Source organism: Hyperolius riggenbachi, chromosome 2, assembly GCF_040937935.1.
Source record: "Hyperolius riggenbachi isolate aHypRig1 chromosome 2, aHypRig1.pri, whole genome shotgun sequence".
Taxonomy (NCBI): Eukaryota; Metazoa; Chordata; class Amphibia; order Anura; family Hyperoliidae; genus Hyperolius; species Hyperolius riggenbachi.
This window is the reverse complement of record NC_090647.1, coordinates 379,970,021-379,993,996: the sequence shown is the minus strand read 5'-3', so window position 1 is coordinate 379,993,996 and position 23,976 is coordinate 379,970,021. Positions and strand designations below refer to the sequence as shown.

General features: G+C 45.4%; 1 protein-coding gene across 1 annotated transcript in view; it reads right to left on the bottom strand.

Annotated features, from left to right (window-relative positions):
- WDR77 (WD repeat domain 77) overlaps window positions 1–23,976 on the bottom strand; it is a 348,371-nt gene that overhangs the window by 10,890 nt on the left and 313,505 nt on the right. The window contains exon 8 of the mRNA XM_068269747.1: window positions 19,137–19,205. Within this exon, the coding sequence (XP_068125848.1) occupies window positions 19,137–19,205 (69 nt within the window). The remainder of the gene's footprint in view (window positions 1–19,136; window positions 19,206–23,976) is intronic.

Here is a 23,976-nt window from a genome sequence, read left to right as displayed (position 1 = left end):
AAACTTTTTTTTTTTTTGTCACAAAGTGTCATTTTCCGCTTACTTGTGACAAAAAATAATATCTTCTATGAACTCACTATGCCTCTCAGTGAATACTTTGGGATGTCTTCTTTCCAAAATGGGGTCATTTGGGGGGTATTTATACTATCCTGGAATTCTAGCCCCTCATGAAACATGACAGGGGGTCAGAAAAGTCATAGATGCTTGAAAATGGGAAAATTCACTTTTTGCACCATAGTTTGTAAACGCTATAACTTTTACCCAAACCAATAAATATACACTGAATGGGTTTTTTTTTATCCAAAACATGTTTGTCCACATTTTTCGCGCTGCATGTATACAGAAATTTTACGTTATTTGAAAAATGTCAGCACAGAAAGTTAAAAAAAATCATTTTTTGCCAAAATTCATGTCTTTTTTGATGAATATAATAAAAAGTAAAAATCACAGGAGCAATCAAATAGCACCAAAAGAAAGCTTTATTAGTGACAAGAAAAGGAGCCAAAATTCATTTAGGTGGTAGGTTGTATGAGCGAGCAATAAACCGTGAAAGCTGCAGTGGTCTGAATGGAAAAAAAGTGGCCGGTCCTTAAGGGGTAGAAAGCCCTAGGTCCTCAAGTGGTTAAAGCCTATACAATGTTTTAAAACTGTTGTGCGTAATAATTTGGAACAGTGCATTTTACATTTTTTTTATTTTTGAAAAAATCCTGTTATGAGGAGGTTTATTCAGTAACATCTGAATTATGCTCTAATAGTTGTTGACGAAAGGATGCTGACTGCCACTTGCATCCACTATTTAGAAAAATCAGAGGGAAATATAATTTGCATAATAATTTGGAACGTGTTGCTGTGTCACAAGAGGCCGCTAGATGGTGTCATAAGGGTCTCTGGGCACTGCACATGCTGCTATCTCAGCTCCACTCCATCGTAGCCATCATTGCCGGGGGGGCACAAGTCCGCACGCCTATTGCTGTACTCTGGTCACCACATTGCCGGTGAAAGGGGTGGGGAACATGGACACAGCAAGGAAGGATGGAGGGGTGGGGGGGGGGGGAGCTAAGGAATCTGCAATGGAAGTCATCACATAACATCAGGATCACTGCATGAGCCAAACTGCTACGATACTCCTAGCCTGGGGGAAAAAGGACACAATACACTCTACTTATGTACAGTCTGGTCACAATGTAGGGAGGTGGGCTGCCTAGTACTGGTGGTACAACTGGCTATGGGAAGGGGGCTGCCTAATACTGGGGATACATCAGGCTATAGGAAGGGGGGCAGCCTAATACTGGGGGCACATCAGGCTATAGGGAGGGGGACTGCCTAATACTGGGGGCACATGGCTATAGGGAGGGGGACTGCCTAATACTGGGGGCACATTTGCCTATAGGGAGCAGGGCTGCCTAGTACTCAGGGCGCATCTGGCTTCAGGGAGGGGGCTGTCTAGTACTAGGGGTACAACTAGTGATACCTCATACTGGGGGGGGGCACATCTGACTACACTGTAGAGGGGGCTATACTGAGGAGAGGGCTTATACACAAGTCAACCACTTTTTCTTGGTTTCTAAAATTCTAAAAAGTGAGTGCCTTGGCTTATACACAGGTTGGCTTATACATGAGTATATACGGTATATAGCCTTGTCACTGCCTGATGAGTAAAATCTGCTTGCAACTTACAATAGTGGGGTGTCATCAACTTTCACAAAATGAACTACACTACTGGAAATGCAGACCCAAAGCTACACTTCACCATGCTTCACTGCTGCCTGCAAACATTTGTCAAAATCAAAAATTTGCTCATTAACCATATAAACTATCAGTACACCAGTGTGCCCTTCTACAGACCAGAAAATTCTCCAGAAAAGTCTCCTGGAACCGCTAGAATGAAACATCTAAAACATTGAGAATGACATAAAAATGTGAATTAGTCTCCCAGAGGGCTGGGAAATAGCACCTGGATAAATTCCTGCAGGAAACTGAAGCAAGCTGCACATAGTGAGTTCAACAAATACTGTAGTTTTGACCAATTCAATAACTGCTGAGAAAAAGACAGGCCCTTATTTTAGCTATGGACGTATAATGTCTAGAGCATTGGTACTATCATTATACAGGCACGTTGCTTGGCAGTCCATTCTGTTCTACAGGAAGCAGGTAAAAGCAAACAGAAAGTGCCACCCATTTAACAATAACAATGTTGTTCTGAGGGTTTTCCATCATGACAGATCTTTAGAAGGGGATGCTACTGACATAATATAATCTGCAGTGAAAAGGTACAGTCAAAACAGACCCTCAGCTCTCAACATCAGTGAGCCAGTCTGGGATCAAGACAGATAAGGGCACCGCCATGGGTGGTAATGTAAATTACGCCTATAGTGGTGCTCAGTCTTAACCCGTTGAACACCAGTTTTAGAGGGGGAATAGAAGTTAACGTTGTCCTGGGAAATTTGCCATAGTAGGGGGGAGACTTTTTTCAGCTTCAGCCGGCATCTAAATTTCCTGGCAGCTTTATTACATGCACGCCCCTGGTATTACTTTTAGAGACAACAGTACCGTAAGTAAAAGACCCAAAGTCCGCAGCAGAACTAGTTTTGTAGAAACCTCGGAATAATCTGCCACACAAATGACCTTCAGAAACTGCATGCAAGTGTAACCATTAACAACTGCAGGTTTATCTTTTCTAAAAGCAAAATGGCAATAACCAATTAAAAAAAACAAACTTTTTTTTCTAGATGAAAAAAAAAAAAAATTAGTGACCTGCAGAATTGTTGTTCTTTTGCAGTCAGAAACACTGGCCAGACAGCATATACCCCTTCTTAAAGCAAATGTGAAGTGTACTAAGAAAAAAACCGTCAGATACTGGCCTAGGGAGAAGTAAGACTCTCGATCTCATGGAGCCTTCCAAGTCCTCTCTCAGGGTCCTCATTTCCATGCTGTCTGTCATTCAAATTTGTTGCCTCTGGAAGGCTTTGGATACACTCGTGTCTCAGGGTGCTTCCGAAGACTGGAGGCTCCATATAGCACATGCAGGAGTGTACAGATGTGCAGTATGAAGCGGTCCATCAGCCCTCCGAAGCAGCCGGAGACACAAGTGTTTTTCGGAAGCCTTCTGGGGATCTTTAAAGGCATTTGGTCAAAAAGCTTCAAAGGGGGACAACGGGGGACCGAGGATGCGGAGAAAGGAGCTCCAGAGTTCCAGAGCCTTCCATCCCCATAGGTGATTATCTGACTTTTCTTTTACAAACCACTTTAGTGTTACTTTAAAATCTGCTACTTCAGCATAACTTGCTGGGTAAGTGAATAGACTATAGTGATCTGCAAGCGGTGCTGATTACTGGATACCCTTAAAGTAGCAATACACTAAACACATTTAGCTGTTCATTTCAAGCAGATTCAACCACAGTAAACAATATAAATTGATGCCACAAACGATGTACAATTGATTTTCAGCTTAGACCAATGAAATTGGTCAAAAAAACCGATATAGCTTATTCGGCAGTGGGCTGGTAGCAGCATTCTATCAGGGGACACCCACAGCAGAGGGATTAACACTGGAGGCCCAGCAGCATATGCACCGGACCTCTAGTGCTTGTCACATGACGCAGGCATCCCGGGAGAGAAGGCACAGGTAGGAGCGCCATGGCATGGAGAGAGGACAAGGGGAGGTTTGCTGGCAGATAGGTGAGAGCTAGCTCTGCTGACAACACCAGGGGGAGGGAGCACATTAGATGGCGGTGACCCATGAGCCCAGAAGGTGGCAGCTCCACAGATTTTTCAAGAGTTCATGAACTCTTTGTGCTGCTGCAGTAAAGCAGTCACCATATTTATAGTGTCTGAGATAAATATCTGATGTGTACACAGGAATATTTTATATATAATTAACTACACACCAGGCCTCATTCTTGCAGCAGAGATGCTGTGTCAACTGAAATGCAAATAATTCCGTGTTGATACAGGTTTATGCAAATTGTTTGCTCATGAAATTTGGGGTTGGAGACTACAAATTAAGTTATACATTAGTAGTAAACAAATGCACTCCCGCAGAGCTGTTGTGAATCCACTGAGAATATTGCGTACATTGAGCGCAGAGGTGTTTATCACCCATAAACCTGGTTCAAACTGTGCATGAAGAATAAGTATTACAACAAGAATCCACTCATTCTCCTGCAGAGTACCTGCATGTCACTCTTAGATGTACTCACAGTTATATTTGCCTAGGGCCCGATCAATGTGTTTTGTTCCTGTCTGCACCCTCTAAAAGTACTCTTACCAAGGACTAGTTTTGATTTCTATTCTACAGCTACTCTACAGCTATATCTTGAGTTTAATTAAAATGCATCATATCTCATAGAAAAGGGATTTAACCTTCCTGGCGGTTGATTTTTTTCTGCCAAATAGGCAGAAATCCAAATTTTTTTTTTCTGTCTCATGTAAAGCTACCAGAGTGGTAGCTACATGAAACACCACTAGAGGGCGCATGTGTCCCTCTAGTGCGATCGTCGCCGGCATCAATAGCAAACAGGGGAACGCAGAGCAGCGGCGATCAAGCTGTGTGCGTGGCTAGCAAAGTGCTAGCTGCGCGTACAGCACTTTAAATGGGGCAAATCGCCCCACCAGGGGCTGAGATATCCTCCTGCGCGGCTTACCGACAGGAAGGTTAAGCAATCATAGTGCAGTTAAACACAGTTTTAACTGCACTATGATTGCTTAAATCCCTTTTCTTTGAGATATGGAGGAATGAAGATTGTTGGAGGAGTATTCATTCCTGAGTCTAAACGCAGTTGCTGTCTGTGAGGCGGGGCAGCCTTGCAGCAAGGTGAGCGTGCTAATCGTTGGTCACTACTAGTGTTGGGCGAACACCTAGATGTTCGGGTTCGCGAACGTTCGCCGAACATCGCCGCGATGTTCGGGTGTTCGCGCCGAACTCCGAACATAATGGAAGTCAATGGGGACCCGAACTTTCGTGCTTTGTAAAGCTTCCTTACATGCTACATACCCCAAATTAGCAGGGTATGTGCACCTTGGGAGTGGGTACAAGAGGGAAAAAAATATTTGAAAAAGAGCCTATAGTTTTTGAGAAAATTGATTGTAAAGTTTCAAAGGAAAAACTGTCTTTTAAATGTGGAAAATGTCATGTTTCTTTGCACAGGTAACATGCTTTTTGTCGCCATGCAGTCATAAATGTAATACAGAGAAGAGGTTCCAGGAAAAGGGACCGGTAACGCTAACCCAGCAGCAGCAGCACACGTGATGGAACAGGAGCAGGCGCAGGAGGAGAAAGCCATGCTTTTTGAGACACAACAACCCAGGCCTTGCATGAGGACAAGAAGCGTTCGGATAGCATGCTTTTTACCGCCATGCAGTCATAAATGTAATAAAGATAAGAGGTTCAATAAACAGGGACCGGGCGTCAACGCTAATCCAGCAGCAGCAGACGTGATGGAACAGGAGGAGGCGCAGGAGGAGAAGGCCACGCTTTCAGGTGCAACTCAGGCCTTGCATGAGGACAAAAAAATGTGTGCGCAAAGCAATGCAATGAGTAGTTTTCAGGACACAATGGGCTATTCGGAGGAGCTATTCCCACCCCCACAATCTTATACCTGTGAAAGGTCAATGGAACAGCCACAAATGTTGTGCCCGGATTCACAACCTTTTTCTGTGGAAAATGCACCTCGCACTGAAATGCAAGGCGAGGCCGAGGATGAACATGACGTCAACAACTCAACATGACGCAAAATGGGGGCGGAACAGAAAGCTGCTTTCAATGTTTTGAAGGCCTTAATTGCCTCCGGTGGCCAGTTAGATGCATCATTCATCACACCCAAATCCCAGAGCAATGTGTGCAGGAATTTGAATCTCAGGAGGTGTACCGAGATCATCTGGACAAGTGACCAAGTGACCAAGTGAAAAGTGACAAAGTGACCAGTGACAAAGTGACAAAATGACAAAGTGACAAGTGACAAAGTGACAAAATGACAAAGTGACAAGTGACAAAGTGACAAGTGACAAAATGACAAAGTGACCAGTGACAAAGTGACAACTGAGAGGTTGTTCTGGGGAGCTCCACTGCACTCAGTCGCATATGAGGAGAGGTCTCGTCGGGACTGCTGATCCTCCTCAGCTTGCTCAAAGCCTTGAGGGTTCCTGAAGATCCTCTGCTTGGAGTTCGCCGGGGTTCAGCTTGGTGTCGGGGTCGGCGGCGTCCTCCTCACTCCAACGTGGCAGATCTTCTGTTGAAGGAAAAAAAAAAAACATTGTTAAAAGTCCAGTACCGCTTCTGAAGGACTCACCAAGAGATGCAGGAGCGCTTTAATCTAGCGCACCATCGCTCGCTGGGTGATGTCCCTCCCTACGCGCTGGAATTCTACGCTGCACATGCTAGCACGCTTTTGCGCAGTGCCGAGGCGCATTCCAGCAGCTAGCTACCAAGCTTCTGTGGATCTGATTGGGCCACCATGTTGGATCTCTGCCAAGTCCTCCAAAATTTTGAGCAATCCACGTTGCGTGACTGAGCAGTGACAACTCTACAGTCAGCATTACAATACCACTGCTGTGTTTACTGAAGAAATCAATGTTGAAGATGGAAACCGCTGGCATGATGCAAGTGGGGGATTCTGAAGATGAAAACGATCAGCGTGATGATACCAACATCAGGCAACCTGCCTCAGGAAACGCTGGTCCCAGCTATGACAAAGAACAGGACGAGGAACAGCTGGAGTTGGAGCAGGAATTGGATGCCCCCACTGCCGAGGGACAGAGCGGTGCACGTTGGACTTCCACAATTTAGCGGGAATGGACAGCAGAAGAGGAAGAAAGTGATGCTGGTGACGAATATGGTGCATCACAACAATCACAACGCTCACAAGAACATGAAGACAGAGGAGTCTGGCAGGACTCTCTGGCACACATGGCTCAATTCATGCTAGACTGCATTGAACGCGGCCCGCGCATTATTCACTATTCATTATTATTCATTATTCTGGAATCTGGACAACACCAATTACTGGGTTTATACCCAGTTTATACAAACACAATGTTAAAAAACTGATTGAAGAAAGTGTCAGACAGGTCAAAAATTGAACAATTCCAGCAGGCCCTTGAGGATGGAGACTTTAGAGAGGAGATTGACATCCTCCTCCTTCTCTAGCCAGTTGTACGCCGACAGACTGACTTCAGCAAACCCAGGAGGACCAGGAGGGCAGCAAAGAACACAAGCTGCTGCTAGTGCCGAAAAGGGAATGGTATTGGCAGTGTCCTTGGAGTGGGAACATTTTCTGACACCCATGCAGCAGCCCACAGAACAGCAATCGGGCAGTTCCACGTCCTCCAACACCAATCGCCTGGAGAAGATGGTCAAGGTCCAGGACTACATGTCAGATGGCTTAGCTGTGTTGAACAATCCATCTGCAGACAGACGGTGAGTGTGACAGGCAGCACAGAAGGACCATGGCAACTCACTCATAGTACCACAGTTTGATAGTGCTGCCCAAAAAATTATATGGATCCGTGGACCCGGGCACTGCGGGCAGTACTGGGAAGTGGGAACGCAGATTTTAGTACCTAAACACACGATACAACATGTTTTCCGGGGTCGGACTCTGAGGCACATACAGATGGTCCCGATCATCATCCTCATCATACAACTCTTCTACTGAGTCTGACCCACCCACCACCTCTGCCACCCCAACATCCCCAGACACAGACCCCTCATCGTCCTCAACATTAACTTGGGATGCTGGCCTGAGCCAGACCTCCTCCTCCACATCAGGCCCCATCATCTCCTCAATGGCAGCCCTCATTAATCGCTCTGGCGACGGACCGATGGACACAACGTTCTCCTCCGGGGAGGGCTGCTGCTGACCACTGGCTGCTGGGGTGGATGTTATAGCTTGCGTGGGCCGTTGGCTGTTGCTGTTGTTGGGAGTGCTGCTCACAGCGGAGGTCTTTGAGGAACTCATGGTGAGCTCATATAGTGGTTGGCGGTGAGTGGAGTATTACTGATCCCAGCAATATACACACTGACTGGCAGAGTACGCAATGCTATATAGTCTGGCTGAGCGGTGTACACAGAGTGGCAGTAAACAATGCTATATAGTCTGGCTGAGCCGTGTACACACAGTGGCAGTAAACAATGCTATATAGTCTGGCTGAGCGGTGTACACAGAGTGGCAGTACACACAATGCTATATAGTCTGGCTGAGCCGTGTACACAGAGTGGCAGTACACACAATGCTATATAGTCTGGCTGAGCGGTGTACACAGAGTGGCAGTACACACAATGCTATATAGTCTGGCTGAGCGGTGTACACAGAGTGGCAGTAAACACAATGATATATATAGCGTGGCTGAGCGAGGTACACAGTGGCAGTACACACAATGCTATATAGTCTGGCTGTGCCGTGTACACAGAGTGGCAGTAAACACAATGCTATATATAGCGTGGCTGAGCGAGGTACACAGTGGCAGTACACACAATGCTATATAGTCTGGCTGAGCCGTGTACACAGAGTGGCAGTAAACACAATGCTATATATAGCGTGGCTGAGCGAGGTACACAGTGGCAGTACACACAATGCTATATAGTCTGGCTGAGCCGTGTACACAGAGTGGCAGTAAACACAATGCTATATATAGCGTGGCTGAGCGAGGTACACAGTGGCAGTACACTCAATGCTATATAGTCTGGCTGAGCCGTGTACACAGAGTGGCAGTAAACACAATGCTATATATAGCGTGGCTGAGCGAGGTACACAGTGGCAGTACACACAATGCTATATAGTCTGGCTGAGCCGTGTACACAGAGTGGCAGTAAACACAATGCTATATATAGCGTGGCTGAGCGAGGTACACAGTGGCAGTAAACAATGCTATATATAGTGTGGCTGAGCGAGCGGTGTACTACTGTTCCCAGCAGCGACACACAATGACTGGGGGGGACCCTGGCTAGCGTGGCTGGAGAGCGAACTACCCTGCCTGCCTACCCAAAGCTAAACCCACAGACAAATGGCGGAGATATGACGTGGTTCGGGTATTTATTTACCCGAACCACGTGACCGTTCGGCCAATCAGAGCGCGTTCGGGTCCGAAGCACGTGACCCGTTCGGCCAATCACAGCGCTAGCCGAACGTTCGGGGAACGTTCGGCCATGCGCTCTTAGTTCGGCCATGTGGCAGAACGGTTTGGCCGAACACCATCAGGTGTTCGGTCGAACTCGAACATCACCCGAACAGGGTGATGTTCTGCAGAACCCGAACAGTGGCGAACACTGTTCGCCCAACACTAGTCACTACACAGGGTGACAGAGGTGATCCCGTAGTGTTGCCACTGGGTCCCCATAGGGTGGAGGTCCCCCCCGTGAAGATAACAGACTATACTATGATCTATTTGTTCTTTTTGTTTTCTATTTCTACTCTATGAGTACCTGGACAACCAGAGGCTCATTGTGGCGGATTATTCTGACGCTGTGTGGAATCGGTGTGGATGTAACTGAGGACCAGTCTTGAAATATTGTGGAGACATCAGCACTTGCGTGTCGGTGAACTATATGAGTAGCGCACTCTAACAAAATTGTGACTTATTGTGGAACGTACATGTAGCGTTATAAGAGAAGTGCAGCAGGCCTAATTTGTGAGGGAAGTGGGAGAGGATAAGTGGAGCACAATTGAGAAACCTAAATGTCTCAACACATTGCTTAATAAGATTCACTGGAACCGTTTATCAGATGGGTTCTGATGCACAGATCTGACCCCTTGCAAAAAATGACCCTGGCCTTTTATCTATCAGATATAAAAAGGACAAGGCCTTTTTCTGCAAGGTGGCAGGGTTACACACAGGTACCTTGCGGACATGGGGCTCTAGCGAATCTTATTATAAAAACAACATGCTGGGGGCATTCACATTGGCAATTACAGGCCAGGTTGGAAGATAGGGTAGAGTGTCCGCTTCTTTCCCAAAAGCTTTTTGTTCATAAAAGCAGATGCCATCTAAATATAGCTTTAAGATTCCTAAACTTTGATAGTGATGAAATGTTATGCTTTTTATGTTACATACTTTCAATCAACTAGATTGGTATATGCAAATTAACCAGTTAATGGCAAAGTGACTTATTAAAAACGTCCTGTTTAAGCCTGTTAACGTCAACAGGACGTTTTAATAAGTCGATCGTTCCCGCTGCCGCTCCGCACATGTGCACGCTGCCGTTTACCATCGGGTCACCGCGATCTGGGATTGGGGAAGAGGACCGAGCGGTCCTCTACGCTATTGCAATGCCTGGAATGAATGGACATGACCACGATCAGTGGCCACATCCATTCATAAAAACTGGAAGCCGTCACAGTGTAGTTAAATGTAATAAACAAAAAGTGAACACTTCCTATAATGGGAGAGTGTTCACTAACGCCATCTTGTGGCCAAAAGCTTACAATTACTCTCACCTGGTAATTGGGTTTCCACGCTGACTCCGCGACAGGTCCACCAGGAGACTGGACCGCCCATCCCTGGGACAGGAAGAACAGACAAAGTTTGCACAATAAACAACCCCAATTGCAGTGCTGGCTTTGCTCTCTCTCTCTGTTGTTACGACTTACCGTTTGAGTTGTGGGTGGGTTAACTCACCTGTCGTGGAGTCAGCGTGGAAACCCAATTACCAGGTGAGAGTAATTTTAAGCTTCCACTTGACTCCACGACAGGTCCACCAGGAGATATACAATATTACCTCCATCAGGGTGGGACAACTACAGAAAGTACTTTACGACCAAAACCCAAGTCCTGATTGCTTGGTAGATCCAAATGGTAGTGCTTTATGAACGTATCATAGGAACACCATGTGGCTGCTTTACAAATTTGTAGAACAGAAGCAGTTTCTCTCTGCCCAGGAAGACAAGACAGCCCTAGTAGAATGAGCCTTTACATTCTTTGGCGCTGGCTTTCCTGCAATCTCATATGCTCTGTCAATACAAAGTTTCAACCAATTGCTGAGCATACTTTTGGACGCTTTTAACCCTTTTCGGGCACCCTGAAACTGAACAAACAAATTATCTTTATCTAGACCTTTCTGCAGCCTTTGACACAGTTGACCATGACATCTTGATAAACAGGCTACAGGAATACTGCGGCATTGATGGCATAGTACTTCAGTGGTTCCAATCCTTCTTGAGTGGCAGAACCCACAAAGTGTCTATGGGGCCCTTCCTGTCCACCCCTGTAACACTTAAGTATGGGGTGCCCCAGGGCTCAATCCTCTCTCCCCTGCTTTTCACGATTTACATGCTACCGTTGGGAAAACTAATCCAAAAACATGGCCTGACATACCACTGCTACGCAGACGACACCCAACTATATCTTTCCTTCAAGCCTGGTGTGACAGACCCAACTCTAACTATAAACGCCTGCTTACGTGAACTACAGCAATGGATGAATGACAACTGGCTGAAACTAAATGCAGACAAAACTGAAGTCCTTCTGATTGGAGGGCAGAGCATGATAACAAAACAACTTAACTTGCAGTCTTCACCACTGGGAATAGGAGGCACGGATCTACGCAGCTCTGATCATGTGCGTAGCCTGGGAGTTCTAATTGATGGGGATTTAAACTTCAGAACTCAAATCTCTGCGGTGGTGAAATCATCCTATTTTCACCTGAAGAACATTGCAAAAAATCGAGCACCTCATACCCCCAGAAGATCTGCCAACCTTAGTCCACGCCTTCATCACATCCCGACTGGACTACTGCAATGCTCTCTACACTGACCTTCCAAAAAAGGTCTTGTACCGCCTACAGCTGATACAGAATACTGCTGCCAGACTGCTAACCAACCAACCCCGTCACTGCCACATACTGCCAGTCCTGCATTCCCTTCACTGGCTACCTATAGAATGGAGGGTCCTATTCAAGATCGGCCTACTGACATTTAAATCCCTGAATAATCTAGGCCCTGGATACTTGAAAGATATGTTACAGCTGCGCAGCAATCCCTGCATTCTCAGATCCACAGGTTCTAATAATCTAGTCATACCCAGAGTCCACTTGGAAACTTTTGGTCCCAGAGCCTTCTGTCATGCTGCCCCTATGTTTTGGAACTCCTTACCTCAACAGATCAGGACAGCCCCATCCCTGGATGTGTTTAAATCCAGACTGAAAACCCACCTGTTCAGTCTGGCATTTGCAGAAATATAACTTTTGTTGTGTGAATACTTCATCCTACTAACTACTGAATCTGAGAGAGCCTAAGCGCTTTGAGTCCTATGGGAGAAAAGCGCTATAGAAATGTTATTGTATTGTATTGTATTGTATCTTCCTTTCTCCAGGAAGAAGTTTTGTCCAAATGAAGTAAAATTATTTTTCTCACATCCAGTGAGCTAAAATGTTCCTGTTTTTTGTTAGAAGGATTCGGACAAAAAGAGGGAATGTAGATTTCCTGCTCCCTGTGGAAATCCGACATCACCTTCAGAGTGAACGAAGGAGGTAACTGAAATTTAATTCTATCTTCTTGGATAGACATAAAAGGCGGCTTGATACAAAGGGCCTGTATATCTCCGATACGCCTGGCCGTAGTGATTGCCACCAAAAAACAAGTTTTAGGGTTAAATCCTTCATGGATATTTGATCCAAAGGTTCAAAAGGAAACTGAATAATGGAGTTTAGAACTAAATTCAGATGCCAAGGAGGGACGGTAGTTTTCTTCACTACTGTCTTCCTTTTAACCCCCTTTATGAATCTTTAATTAAAGAATTTGACGAAAAAGGAACATCAAAATAGACCCCCAAAGCAGCAAACTGTACTCTGAGAGTGTTCAACTTTAAACCCATCCCTAATCCTTTCTGTAGGAAATCTAGGATATCGGGAATTGAGAAATTAATTAAATTCTCCAGAGAGTTTTTGTTAATTTCACAAAATACTTTCCAAACTTGAAAGATAAATAGAAGAGGTAACAGGTTTCCTGGCATAAAGCATGGTTTCAATGACATCTTCAGACAGACCTCTGTTTATAAGCAAGCGATGCTCAAAAGCCACGCCTTCAGTTTTCAGACTGGCCACTGCAGGATGGTACACTTGTCCCTGCTGCAGAAGCCGATCTGAGATTGGTAAGATCATCGGATCTTTTACCAACAGAGAGAGTAGTAACGGATACCAGGCCTTCTTTGGCCAGTCTTGAGCAATCAGGATCAAATTGGCCTGATCTTTTGCAACCTTCTGTAGAACCCTCCCTATCAAATTAAAGGGGAAGGGGGGGGGAGGCATATGCTCTCTCTGGTGCCTAGTCCAACAGGAAAGCATCTACACATTCTGGGGAGCATCTGGGGTTGAGGGAGCAGAATCTGGGTAGAAGCGTGTTGTCCCATGCAGCAAACAGGTCTATAGATGGAAGACCCCAATTGGTGCAAATCATTTTGAACACATCTTTGTTCAGACACCAGTTGCTCTGATATATTTGTTTGCGGCTCAACCATTCTGCTAGAACATTGTCTTTTCCTTTGAGGTGAACCGATTTTAAGGAAAGAACTCTGTTCTCTGCCCAGCCGAATATTTGGAGGGAAAGAGAGATTAGGGGTGGACTGAAGGTTTGTTTGTTTATGTGAGCAACAGCCGTCTGATTGTCTGACTGGATCATCACATTTTTGTGCAACAACAGGTCTTCCCATTTCTGCAGAACTTTCCAGATCACAAGCAATTCCCTGTGGTTTGAAGAAAGAGAACGTTTTTTTCTAGGGGAGACCATCTGTCTTGTATGTAATACTGTTTCAGATGCGCTCCCCAACCCCAGAGGCTTGCGTCTGTTGTAATTACGAGGGGATTTGGATTTGACCAACTTACGCCTCTTTGCAGGTTTGGACGGCAAGTCCACCAAATCAGACAGAGTCTCACTAAATCCGACAACCATATGTACTTGCCCAGATCCTCCTGTTTGCCTGACCACTGGCACAGGATCACCAGTTAAAATATTCGGAACCTTGCTTGGGCCCAAGCAACGGCTGGGATACAAGCTGAAAATTTTCCCAGGAGACTCATAGCCTGTCTTGTTGTGACAGACTTTGATCTCAGAAGTACCTGAGTACTTTCGATTAATGGACCGACCTTCTTTCTGGAAAACAGGAGATCTGCAAGATCGAATTCAGTGAGATTCCTAGAAAGGTCTTTATCCTGTCCTGGGCTTAGATCGGATTTCTGAACATTCAGAATCCATCCTAGATCCTTCAGAAGTCCAAGCACAATCTGGATATGCTCCTGGAGCAGATCTTTTGTTTGTGCCGCTATCAGAAGATCGTCTAGATAGGGAACTAGAATAATCTCCTGCAGTCTTATAAAGGCCGCTACCTCTGTCATGATCTTTGTGAAGATCCTGGGAGCACTTGAAAGCCCAAACGGGAGAGCTTTGAACTGAATGTGAAGGATCTGGGATTGAATCTTTACGGCAGTTCTCAAATACTTCCAGTGCATTGGATGGATGGGGACATGATAGTATGCATCCATCAGATCGATGGATGCCATGAAGTAGTTCTTCCCCAGCAGAAGGATTGTGGAGTGAATGGATTCCATGCAGAATTTCTTCTACTACACAAACTGGTTTAGAGACCGAAGATTTATGATAAGGTGAAAATTGCAGTTCGGCTTTGGAACCAGAAAGAGAGTGGAATAGAAACCTTTCCTCCTCTCTGGTGAAGGAACTTCTTCCACAACCCCCTTCTGGAAAAAGAGATCCCACAGCCTTTTCCATTGCTGCCTGCTGGACACCGAAGAGAGCTCGTTACCCTGAAAGACCTCGGGGAACTTGCGTAAATTGAATCTTGTAACCATGTTTGATGGTTCTGCAGATGTATTTTTTGTTTGATACCTTCTGCCATGCCGGAAATAAATTTTTTAGCCTGCCCCCACCTGAGTATAGTCATTGTTCTGACTGTGCTTTGAAGTGGTTGTCTGAAGGTTTGGGGTTGAAGAAGAACCCTTTTGTTTTGTCTTTTCTGTTTTGCCATTTTTTTTTTTTGCCAGAATCTGTTTTCGGACTCCTCCTAGGGGCCCGAAATCTCTTTTTGGAAGATCCCTTTTTTTTACCTGCTGGAAAAACTTTTTACCTTTCTCCTGGTCTTTCGAGTACAGACTCTAAAGCAGAGCCAAACAGCAATTTTCCTTCAAACAGTAGGGCGCAAAGTCTTTGTTTTGTGACACCGTCCTCATCCCAATTTTTTAGCTAAAGGGAATCTTCTGACTGAGGTAATTAACACTAGACTGCGGGTAGAAATTCTGACCGCTTCGCTAGATGCGTCTGCAAGAAATTTTGCAAGTTTCAACGTCGCAACTGACTGAACTACTCTTCAAAAGAGATTGCAATTCCTGCAACCAAATGATCATGCACCGAGCAGTACAGGTCGCTGCTAAGTTAGGTGCACATGAGGCGGAAACTGCTTTCCATGATTTCTTAAGAAGAGCTTTCATTTTCCTGTCAGAAAGATCTCTGAGAGCACCTGTGTCTTCAAATGGGATGGGTGCATCTTTAGATAATTTTGAAATGGCAATATCTAGTATTGGACATTTTGTCCATTTAGACTGTTCCTCTTCGTTGAATGGATAGCGTCTCTTAAACGCTTTGTTAATTACCAGCTTTTTATATGGTTCCTTCCACGTTTTTATTAAGTCATGCATTGTTTTCTGAACCGGAAACACTAACCCTTTAGACACTAAATGTTCAGAATACATCTCATCTTCTGCTGTAGAGGGTTTTGGAAAATCAGACAGAATATTAAGAGCAGAATAAATGAACTCCAATAATTCATCTGACTGTTCAGGGAGTAATTTAAATTTACCCCTAGAGGAGCACCTAGGTGTCTCGTCTTCCTGACCCCCCCAGCTGGCTCCGCTTCCTCCGAAGAGGACCCCAAAACCCTTGGCTGTTGAAATGGCCTAGGTAAGTCAGCATCCTCATCTTGCTGAGATACCCTAGACTCTGATGGTAAAGCAGTGGAAACATTAGCATTTAGAAACTTTTCAGATAACCGATTCTGAAATTTCGAAAGCATACTATTAAACATGTCTCCCCTTCATGCTTCACCACAGACAAAATGCAAGCATTACACAAGGATTTTGGATAGGAAACAGCAAGTTTTTATGACAGATCCCACAGGCCCTGGATTCAGATTCATCCATGGAGGAAGCAGGTCTTGGATTCTGAAAAAGAACAGAACCACCATAAGTGAGCTGCCAACAAACTCCATGGAGAGCTCCATGGTGGCAGAGGAAGCGGCGGATCCTTCCAGTAGCCTAAGTCAGTGACTGTTATGGCTGCTTCTGACTCTCGCTGGTGTCTATCCGTCATAGACGCCGCACAGCGCGTCCCACGTGCAGCCTGGTCCGCCTCCACCGGCGGAAGAGCCGTGATTGATTCCTTCCGCCGGAAGCCGCGTCATGGGACGTCTGCCCGCTCTGGATCGCACCTTCCCGTGCGCCGCAACATGGGGAGGAACATCCGCATCCACAAAGTGGAGCGGAGTTCCGATCAAAGGGGAGCACTGCGCCTGACCATGAAGGTCACCTGGGACCTAGTCCTGAGAGAGATGCAACCAGGCGGCCACAGCATTCCCCCGGACTCACCCTCTGGCCCCGGCAGCCCAGGAAACTCAGTCTGTCCTCCCCGGGGACAGGAAGAAAACTGAAGGTAGGCTGTGGGAGGTGGCTATTTAAACTTTGTCTGTTCTTCCTGTCCCAGGGATGGGCGAGCCAGTCTACTGGTGCAACTGTCGTGGAGTCAAGTGGAAAGTAAAATTACACAGACGGGCACATACATACACAATATTAATAAAATTAATAACTTACACCTTTACGGAGACTCTATAGCTACACCTTAAAGACCTATTGGATGTCAATGTCAACCCACATGACTGTGACCCTTTCCTTCCTCCCTCCCACCCCTCTCCCATTGGTGATTGGGCTGTGAGAACAAGTGTCCAGAGCCTGGCAGCCTTGGAGAGTGTTGTGAGCGATTCAGTTATTGCACACATGCCACACAATAGGAGTGAGGACATGGGGAGAAGCCTGAAGATATAAGAGAGCATGGAGGGGCAACTAATAAAAACAGTAAAGTAGCTCAGACTTGATCCCACTGTTTCTCTAGAGCATGGGTGCCCAATAGGTCGATCGCGATCTACCTGTAGACCACAACTAAAAAAACACAAATTGGGCAAGCACCATCAACCACACCACCAATGTCAGGATGATAATAGCTGAGTGTGCAAAAAGGAACTCAATAGGAATCATGCAAAACTACACAGAACAGATGTTCCCTCAACAAAACAAAAAAAATAAAATCGCACCACTCCAAGAACAACAATATATAATCATCTTTATTCACAAAATCATAAAAACACTTAAAAACAAACCACAAGGGTAGCCATGTAAGGAAACATACGGATAAATGATAATATTATAATGGCACAATACGTAACAGCCAATGGCTGAGTCTCCACATCACATGCCGGTAGATCACGACCACCTGCTGAGTAGATTGCGGCCTGTCATAATCTGAAGCCGCTCAGCCGCGGCTGTCACATTTTGCTGCCTTAGCAGTTTCACGGAGAAGAGGGGAGAGGCGCGGCTAAAGGGGAGGCGTGGCTGAAGGAGAGAGGAGCAAATGAGGAGACAGGTCTCCTCCCCTCCAGAGCCCAGGCTGAGTGACTCATCATACAGCGTCTCCTCCGCTCCAGGCAGCAAGTATTGAGAAAAAGTTTCTAATAAATCAGCCTCTATTTGCACATGAACATTATGATAAGATCATTTATATGCCACAGTTCGGCCACATGCACCCAGCTGTTGCTGCTCCATCTCCCCTGCCACTTTTGATGTAAAACAAAGGCATAGTAAGCAAATCTCTGGGTACACAGCACTGTAGAAATCTGTGTATTCTGTGCACAGTATCTTCTCTTTCCCAGCCGAATCTGACTCGTACAGACGTCAGTGACACATTGGGTGAAAAGTGTGTTGTGATTTTTTTTTTTTATCTTCTTGAGTGGAGACAGTGGAAACTTTTGGTATACATAGGAGAGCAGATGACTGCGCTGCTGAGAGGAGCAAATGAAGAGACAGGTCTCCTCCCCTCCAGACTGTCAGGCAAGTGAGAACACTGGACAAATAGCTTCAGGAGGATCCTGAAGTGATTTGCTACGTTTGAAGGGAGGATGATTGAACTGCTGGGATGGGGGGGAGGGGTTCAGGACATGTAGGGGAGAAGGCCCCTGCTGTAACTATTTGCAAGGCTTTTTTTTTGGGGGGGGGGAGGGGGTTAGGTGGTAAAAAGAATCCTTATGTATGCTGGGGAGGGGGGTATTGGTGCAGGGTTAGGTAGATCTCGTGGACTCTGCAGGTGAAAAAGTAGTTTGCGACCCGAAAAAGTGTGGGCACCCTTGCTCTGGAGGTATAGATACCCTTTAAATGCTTCCCAAAGTACCCACATGCTAAAACAATTGTGACCGTTAAGTGGCAAGCCCAGTGGGTAATTACGTATTACCCCATCTGCAGAGATTGGCAGCTTCTTGTAAAGGTTCTATTTGCTGCCCTACCACGATTTAACCATTTTTGAAAGCTGAAAGCCCTGGCTTTCCTTTGCACCAGGTCCTGGAGTCGGTGGAATACTTCGTTCCCAAGTTAGGAGGTTTGAAAGAGGGGTGCCCCCTGCTTTTGGCTGCAGAGAGCATAGTGGAATGGAGTCTCCAGCCTCGGGAAGTATCACAGAGAGGAGACGAGGGTGCATAACAGGGCTGCTTCTTTTTCTTCTGTAATGAGCCCCCCAAGGCACATGACAAATTTTGAAAACACAGATTCATGCTGCGAAAAAAAAAAGACTGTGTGAGCTGCTGATCATTAATGTCATGTTCGTTAAAACCCTTTAACTTTGGAACGAAGCATTACACAGACTCGGGACCAGGTGCAAAGGAAAGCCAGGGCTTTCAGCTTTCCAAAAATGGTTAGATTGTGGTAGGGCATGAAATAGAACTTTTACAAGTAGCTGCCAAACTCTGCAGACAGAATAATATGTAAGTACTGCCCAGTGTAATGACTTAAACATTAAACACTCCCCAACATATTGTAAAAAATACTACATACCCCAATTTTGAGGAAAAAAAACTTTAGAAAAACTAATGTAAACAATACTCACATTTCTGTAGATTCAGAATTGAGAACTACAACTGTGCAGTCTTCGCTGACTGATGCCAGGAATGGAGAACTATAATAATGACGACAAAGATAATGATGATGATAAGAATTATAAAGCACAGCACATCACAAAAAATATAAAATACTATAAACCTTTTACAGTGTTCAGGTAATGAGGAAATATCTGGCATCATGTAAAAACAGTTCACATTTTTCAGTTCAGGAGAAATTAATGGTGGATTTGTAGCTAATTTGCAATGCAAGATCACTGTTAAAGCGTAACTGTCAGGTATACAATAAATATTTAAAAAAAAAACATTTTTATCTGGTAAACAAGTAATAAGGATGCTAACCAGGCAATCCAAGAGTTAAAAATCACTCTTACTTTTGTTGTTGATAAAAGATCATTCCCCAGTTTACCTGGCTCCTATTTGGTACTTTGCCGCACAAAAAGTTGCAGGGCATGCTGTTTTTTTTTTTTTTTTTTGCTTCTTTACTATCCCCTGAGACTTAACTAATGACTCTTTCCCTCCTGTTTTATCTTCCCACACCTCTGTTCCTCTCTGATTGGTCAATATTTCTCATGTTTCTCAAGCTACAGAGTCACACAATGACAATGCACTTTCTATTGCAGAGCTGGGTGGGAGTGTCTGAAGACTGTTTGCACTGGCCGCCCTCCTCCCAAAGTAAGGGAGGAAATGACATCAGAATTGGCTTCAGACACAGGGATTCCAAAATGGCAAATGCCTGAAACAGTTTTCTCTTTAAAGGATACCCGAAGTGACATGTAACATGATGGGATAGACATGTGTATGTACAGTGCCTAGCACACAAATAACTATGCTGTATTCCTTTTTTTCTTTCTCTGACTGAAAGAGTTAAATATCACGTATGTAAGTGGCTGACTCAGTCCTGACTCAGACAGGAAGTGACTGCAATGTGACCCTCACTGATAATAAATTCCCCTTTTTACCTCTTTCTTGCTCTCAGAAGCCATTTTCTGCTAGGAAAGTGTTTTATAGTTGGAATTTCTTATCAGTGAGGGTCACACTGTAGTAACTTACATACCTGATATTTAACTCTTTCAGCCAGAGAAAGAAAAAAAGAAACATGTCTATCTCATGTCACTTCGGGTATCCTTTAAATCAAAAGGTGGACAGTACAATACATATGTTATGTACGTAGAGCAAGTATTTATCTACTTTTATATGTGTTTTTTTGAGATAGTATAACTGGATTCCAGATTCTTGAATTACAGTGAGGCCTGGTCACACTTAAAGGGAACCTTAACTGAGAGGGATATTGATGTTTCCTTGTAAATAATACCAGTTGCATGGCAGTCCTGCTGATCTCTTTGGCTGCAGTGGTTGCTGAATCACACACCTAAAACAAGCATGCAGCTAATCCAGTCTAGCTTCTGTCAGAGAACCTGTTCTGCATGCTTGTTGAGGGGCTGTGGCTAAAATTATTAGACACACAGGATCAGCAGGAGAGTCAGGGAACTGGTATTTTTTTAAAAGGAAAAATCCATATCCTTCTCGGTTTAGGTTCCCTTTAACGCCATCTCGGGGTTTAGCGGGAGCAGGAAATGCTGTAATTCGGATGACCTGCACTCCATTTATTGAAACGATACTGCAACATTGGGTGTAAGCCTACGGTCCTCAAATGGTTAAGCTGCATACACATGCAAGACTGACGTGGCCGGAATGACTGCCGATTGGCTAGTGATCTGCCAACTCAGCCAAGCGAAGGCCGATTGCTTTGTCCACGCCACTCGCCCCCACCCATTGTGTGCCGTCAAGTATACACACTCCATTGTTCCTCCACCTCCCCACATAGCAACAGACAGCATCGTCTGTATAGTCTGTCCCAGAGTAACTATGTTAATTGACATAGTAGCGGCCGCTAGTGAAGTATCGCGGTAGCGATACTTCACAGGACCACATGCATTTAGATTTAGGTACGTTACTATGTAAGCAAGGCATGTAACTAAGGAAGGCATGCTCCTTACATAGTAGCGAATGCTGCTATGTAAAGCGTAAAGTGTGCATCAGCTGCCGCTCCTGCAGATTAAGCTGCACTGCTTTAGCAGCACAGCTTAACCTTTAGGTGTCAGAGTCAGGCCGATGGGCGTGATCGTGCCGCCAGCCCCAGGACTGCCTAACGCCAGGCGTAAAGTCCTGGGGGTGTGTTTGGCAGGAGATCGCATCTCTGCTTTGACGACGGAGCTCCGCCATCAGTCTCCCAGCGATGAGACTGTTAGACAGTGAAACCGCCATCTATTTAGTCTGTACAGCTTTGCGATCTACTGCAGCGCTGTACTGGGGACAGCCGTGTGCCGCAGCTGTCCCCCTGGGTTGCAAGACAGAGATCCACTTTCATAGGCTGAAACCTATGACAGCCGATCGCACTGAATGGCTGGCGGGTGGGGGAGGGATATTTAACTTCTTCAGGAAACCACCGTCTATTTACCATGTACAGCGCTGCGATCTAAGGCAGCGCTGTATGGGGACAGCCGTGTCGCTTGGCTGTCCCCTCTAGAAGGACAAAAGCGATCCTCTGTGATAGGCTGAAGCCTGTCACAGCCGATCACGCTGATTGGCTGGTGGGGGGAGGGAAGGGAGGAAAAAAAAATAGTAAAAAATATTAGAAATATAAAAAACATTTATTTTAAAAAAACAAAACAAAAACACAACACCTGGGGTGCGATCAGACCCCACCAACAAAAAGCTCTGTTGGTGGGGAGAAAAGGGGGGAAATCACTTGCTGCTGTGTAGCCCTGCAGCGAGCCCTTAAAGCTGCAGTGGCCATTTTTGTGACAAATGGCCTGGTCTTTGGGGGGGGGGGGGGGGAAGCCTGTGGTCCTGAAGTGGCTAAATAATAAAAATAAAAAAAAAAAGGAGAAATTTATTGTAAAAAGAATCACATAAATATTTACTATTGACAAAAAAATAATAATAAACATCCTGGGAGTGATCATTGCCCACCAACAGAGAGCTCTGTTGGCGGGCAGAAAAGAGGGGGAATATCACTTGTGTGCCAAGTTGTGCAGCCCTGCAGCAAGGCCTTAAAGCTGCAGTGGCCCAATTTATAAAAAATGGCTTGATCTTTAAGGGGTTTTAAGCCTGTGGTCCTTAAGTGGTTAATGAATCCAGCCCACTGTAAAGCACTGAAACAGGATGAGATAGAAATCTTGAATTAATCTGATACGCATTTGAAACTGTACATATATTTTTAAATAGACCTCCGTTTGTTTCTCCAAAAGCCATGTTACATATCAATTAGTGGAGCCAACTGCAGCGCAGAAGCGGACTGTACCCTACTGCTCTAAAATTACTTTTCAATTCTAATCAGAGGAGATCTGGTTACAGGTAATCGACTGACTTCAGCTAAAAGTCTTGCCAACTGGCACAAATATGCAGATTGTTAATTGTTTAAGTGCCAGGCTAAAAAAGTTCACAATCTTAAAATGTCTAGGCAAATAAAATTAAGTAGCACTGTTAAAGGAGTTATCAGGGAAAAAAAACAAATGAACTTTACTCACCTGGGGCTTTCTCCAGCCCCTTGCAGCAGACTGTCCCGCACTGTCGCGGTCTCCGCGCATGATATTCAGGTCGACCCCGAGGTCGTCCTACTGCGGCTGCGCAAAGCACCACTGTCAATCATGGTCACAGTGCCCGCGGCGTACTGCACAGGTGCAGTAGATCTGCACCTGCACAGTACGCCGCGGGCAACATGACCTTGATTGACAGCGGCGCTTCGTGCAGCCGCTGTAAGGACGACCTCGGGGTCAGCCTGAATACCGTGTGCGGAGACCGGGACAGCGGCGGGGAGCGGAGGTGACAGCGTGGGACAGTTGGCTGCAAGGGGCTGGAGAAAGCCCCAGGTGAGTAAAGCTCATGTGTTTGTTTTTTCCACTGATAACACCTTTAATGTGCCCTTTGTCCAAGATAAACTGGACAGTGATGACACGGACACACCTCTTCAAAATGACAACACATTTATTGATCACTCAAGGGCCATTCACAGGAGCAGTTGGTCAAACAAATGCTGATGATGGAGTGAAAAACAGCTTGTTTTTTAGTATCATAATTATGCAAAAATGTTAACACCCTGGGGTTGTCCAGGATACTGTCATTACAGCAAAACTACGGGTAGAACTTACCGGTAGCGGTATTTCTACGAGTCCTCCAGGTCGGCTCCCAACATGAGAGATAGCCAGTTCCTCCCCCTAGGAAACACGCCCAGTACAAGTTTTACATAAGCCCCTCTCAACCCAGAATCCCTCAGTATTAGCAGAGTAGACCAGATCCAGGGACTGAGTTTAAGTTATATTCCATCCTCCACTTAGGCAGACATTATATCTTACCCAAATAGGGAGGGAACTAAGGTAGCCGTCCTGGAGGATTCGTAGAAATACCGCTACCGGTAAGTTCTACCCGTAGTTCTCTCCTCGTCCTCCAGGACGGCTCCCAACATGAGAGACCACCGAGGACCCCAATTTACCTTAGGGAGGGATAATGTTCTGCAACACCTTCCTTCCAAACGACATGTCTTGGCTAGAGAGGAGATCCACTCTGTAGTGCTTGAGAAACGTATGGTGGTTCTTCCAGATAGCCGTTTTGCAGATCTGCTCAAGTGATGCGCCAGACCTTTCAGCCCAAGAAGTTGAAAGTGACCTAACTGAATGAGCCTTAATATTTTGTGGGGGTGATTGTCCCTGACTGGAGTAAGCAGACACAATAACTTCCCTAAGCCACCTAGCGATAGTATCCTTGGATACCTTTAAACCCTTCTTTACCCCTGAAAAGATGATTTGATCTCCTAAAGGGAGAGGTAGC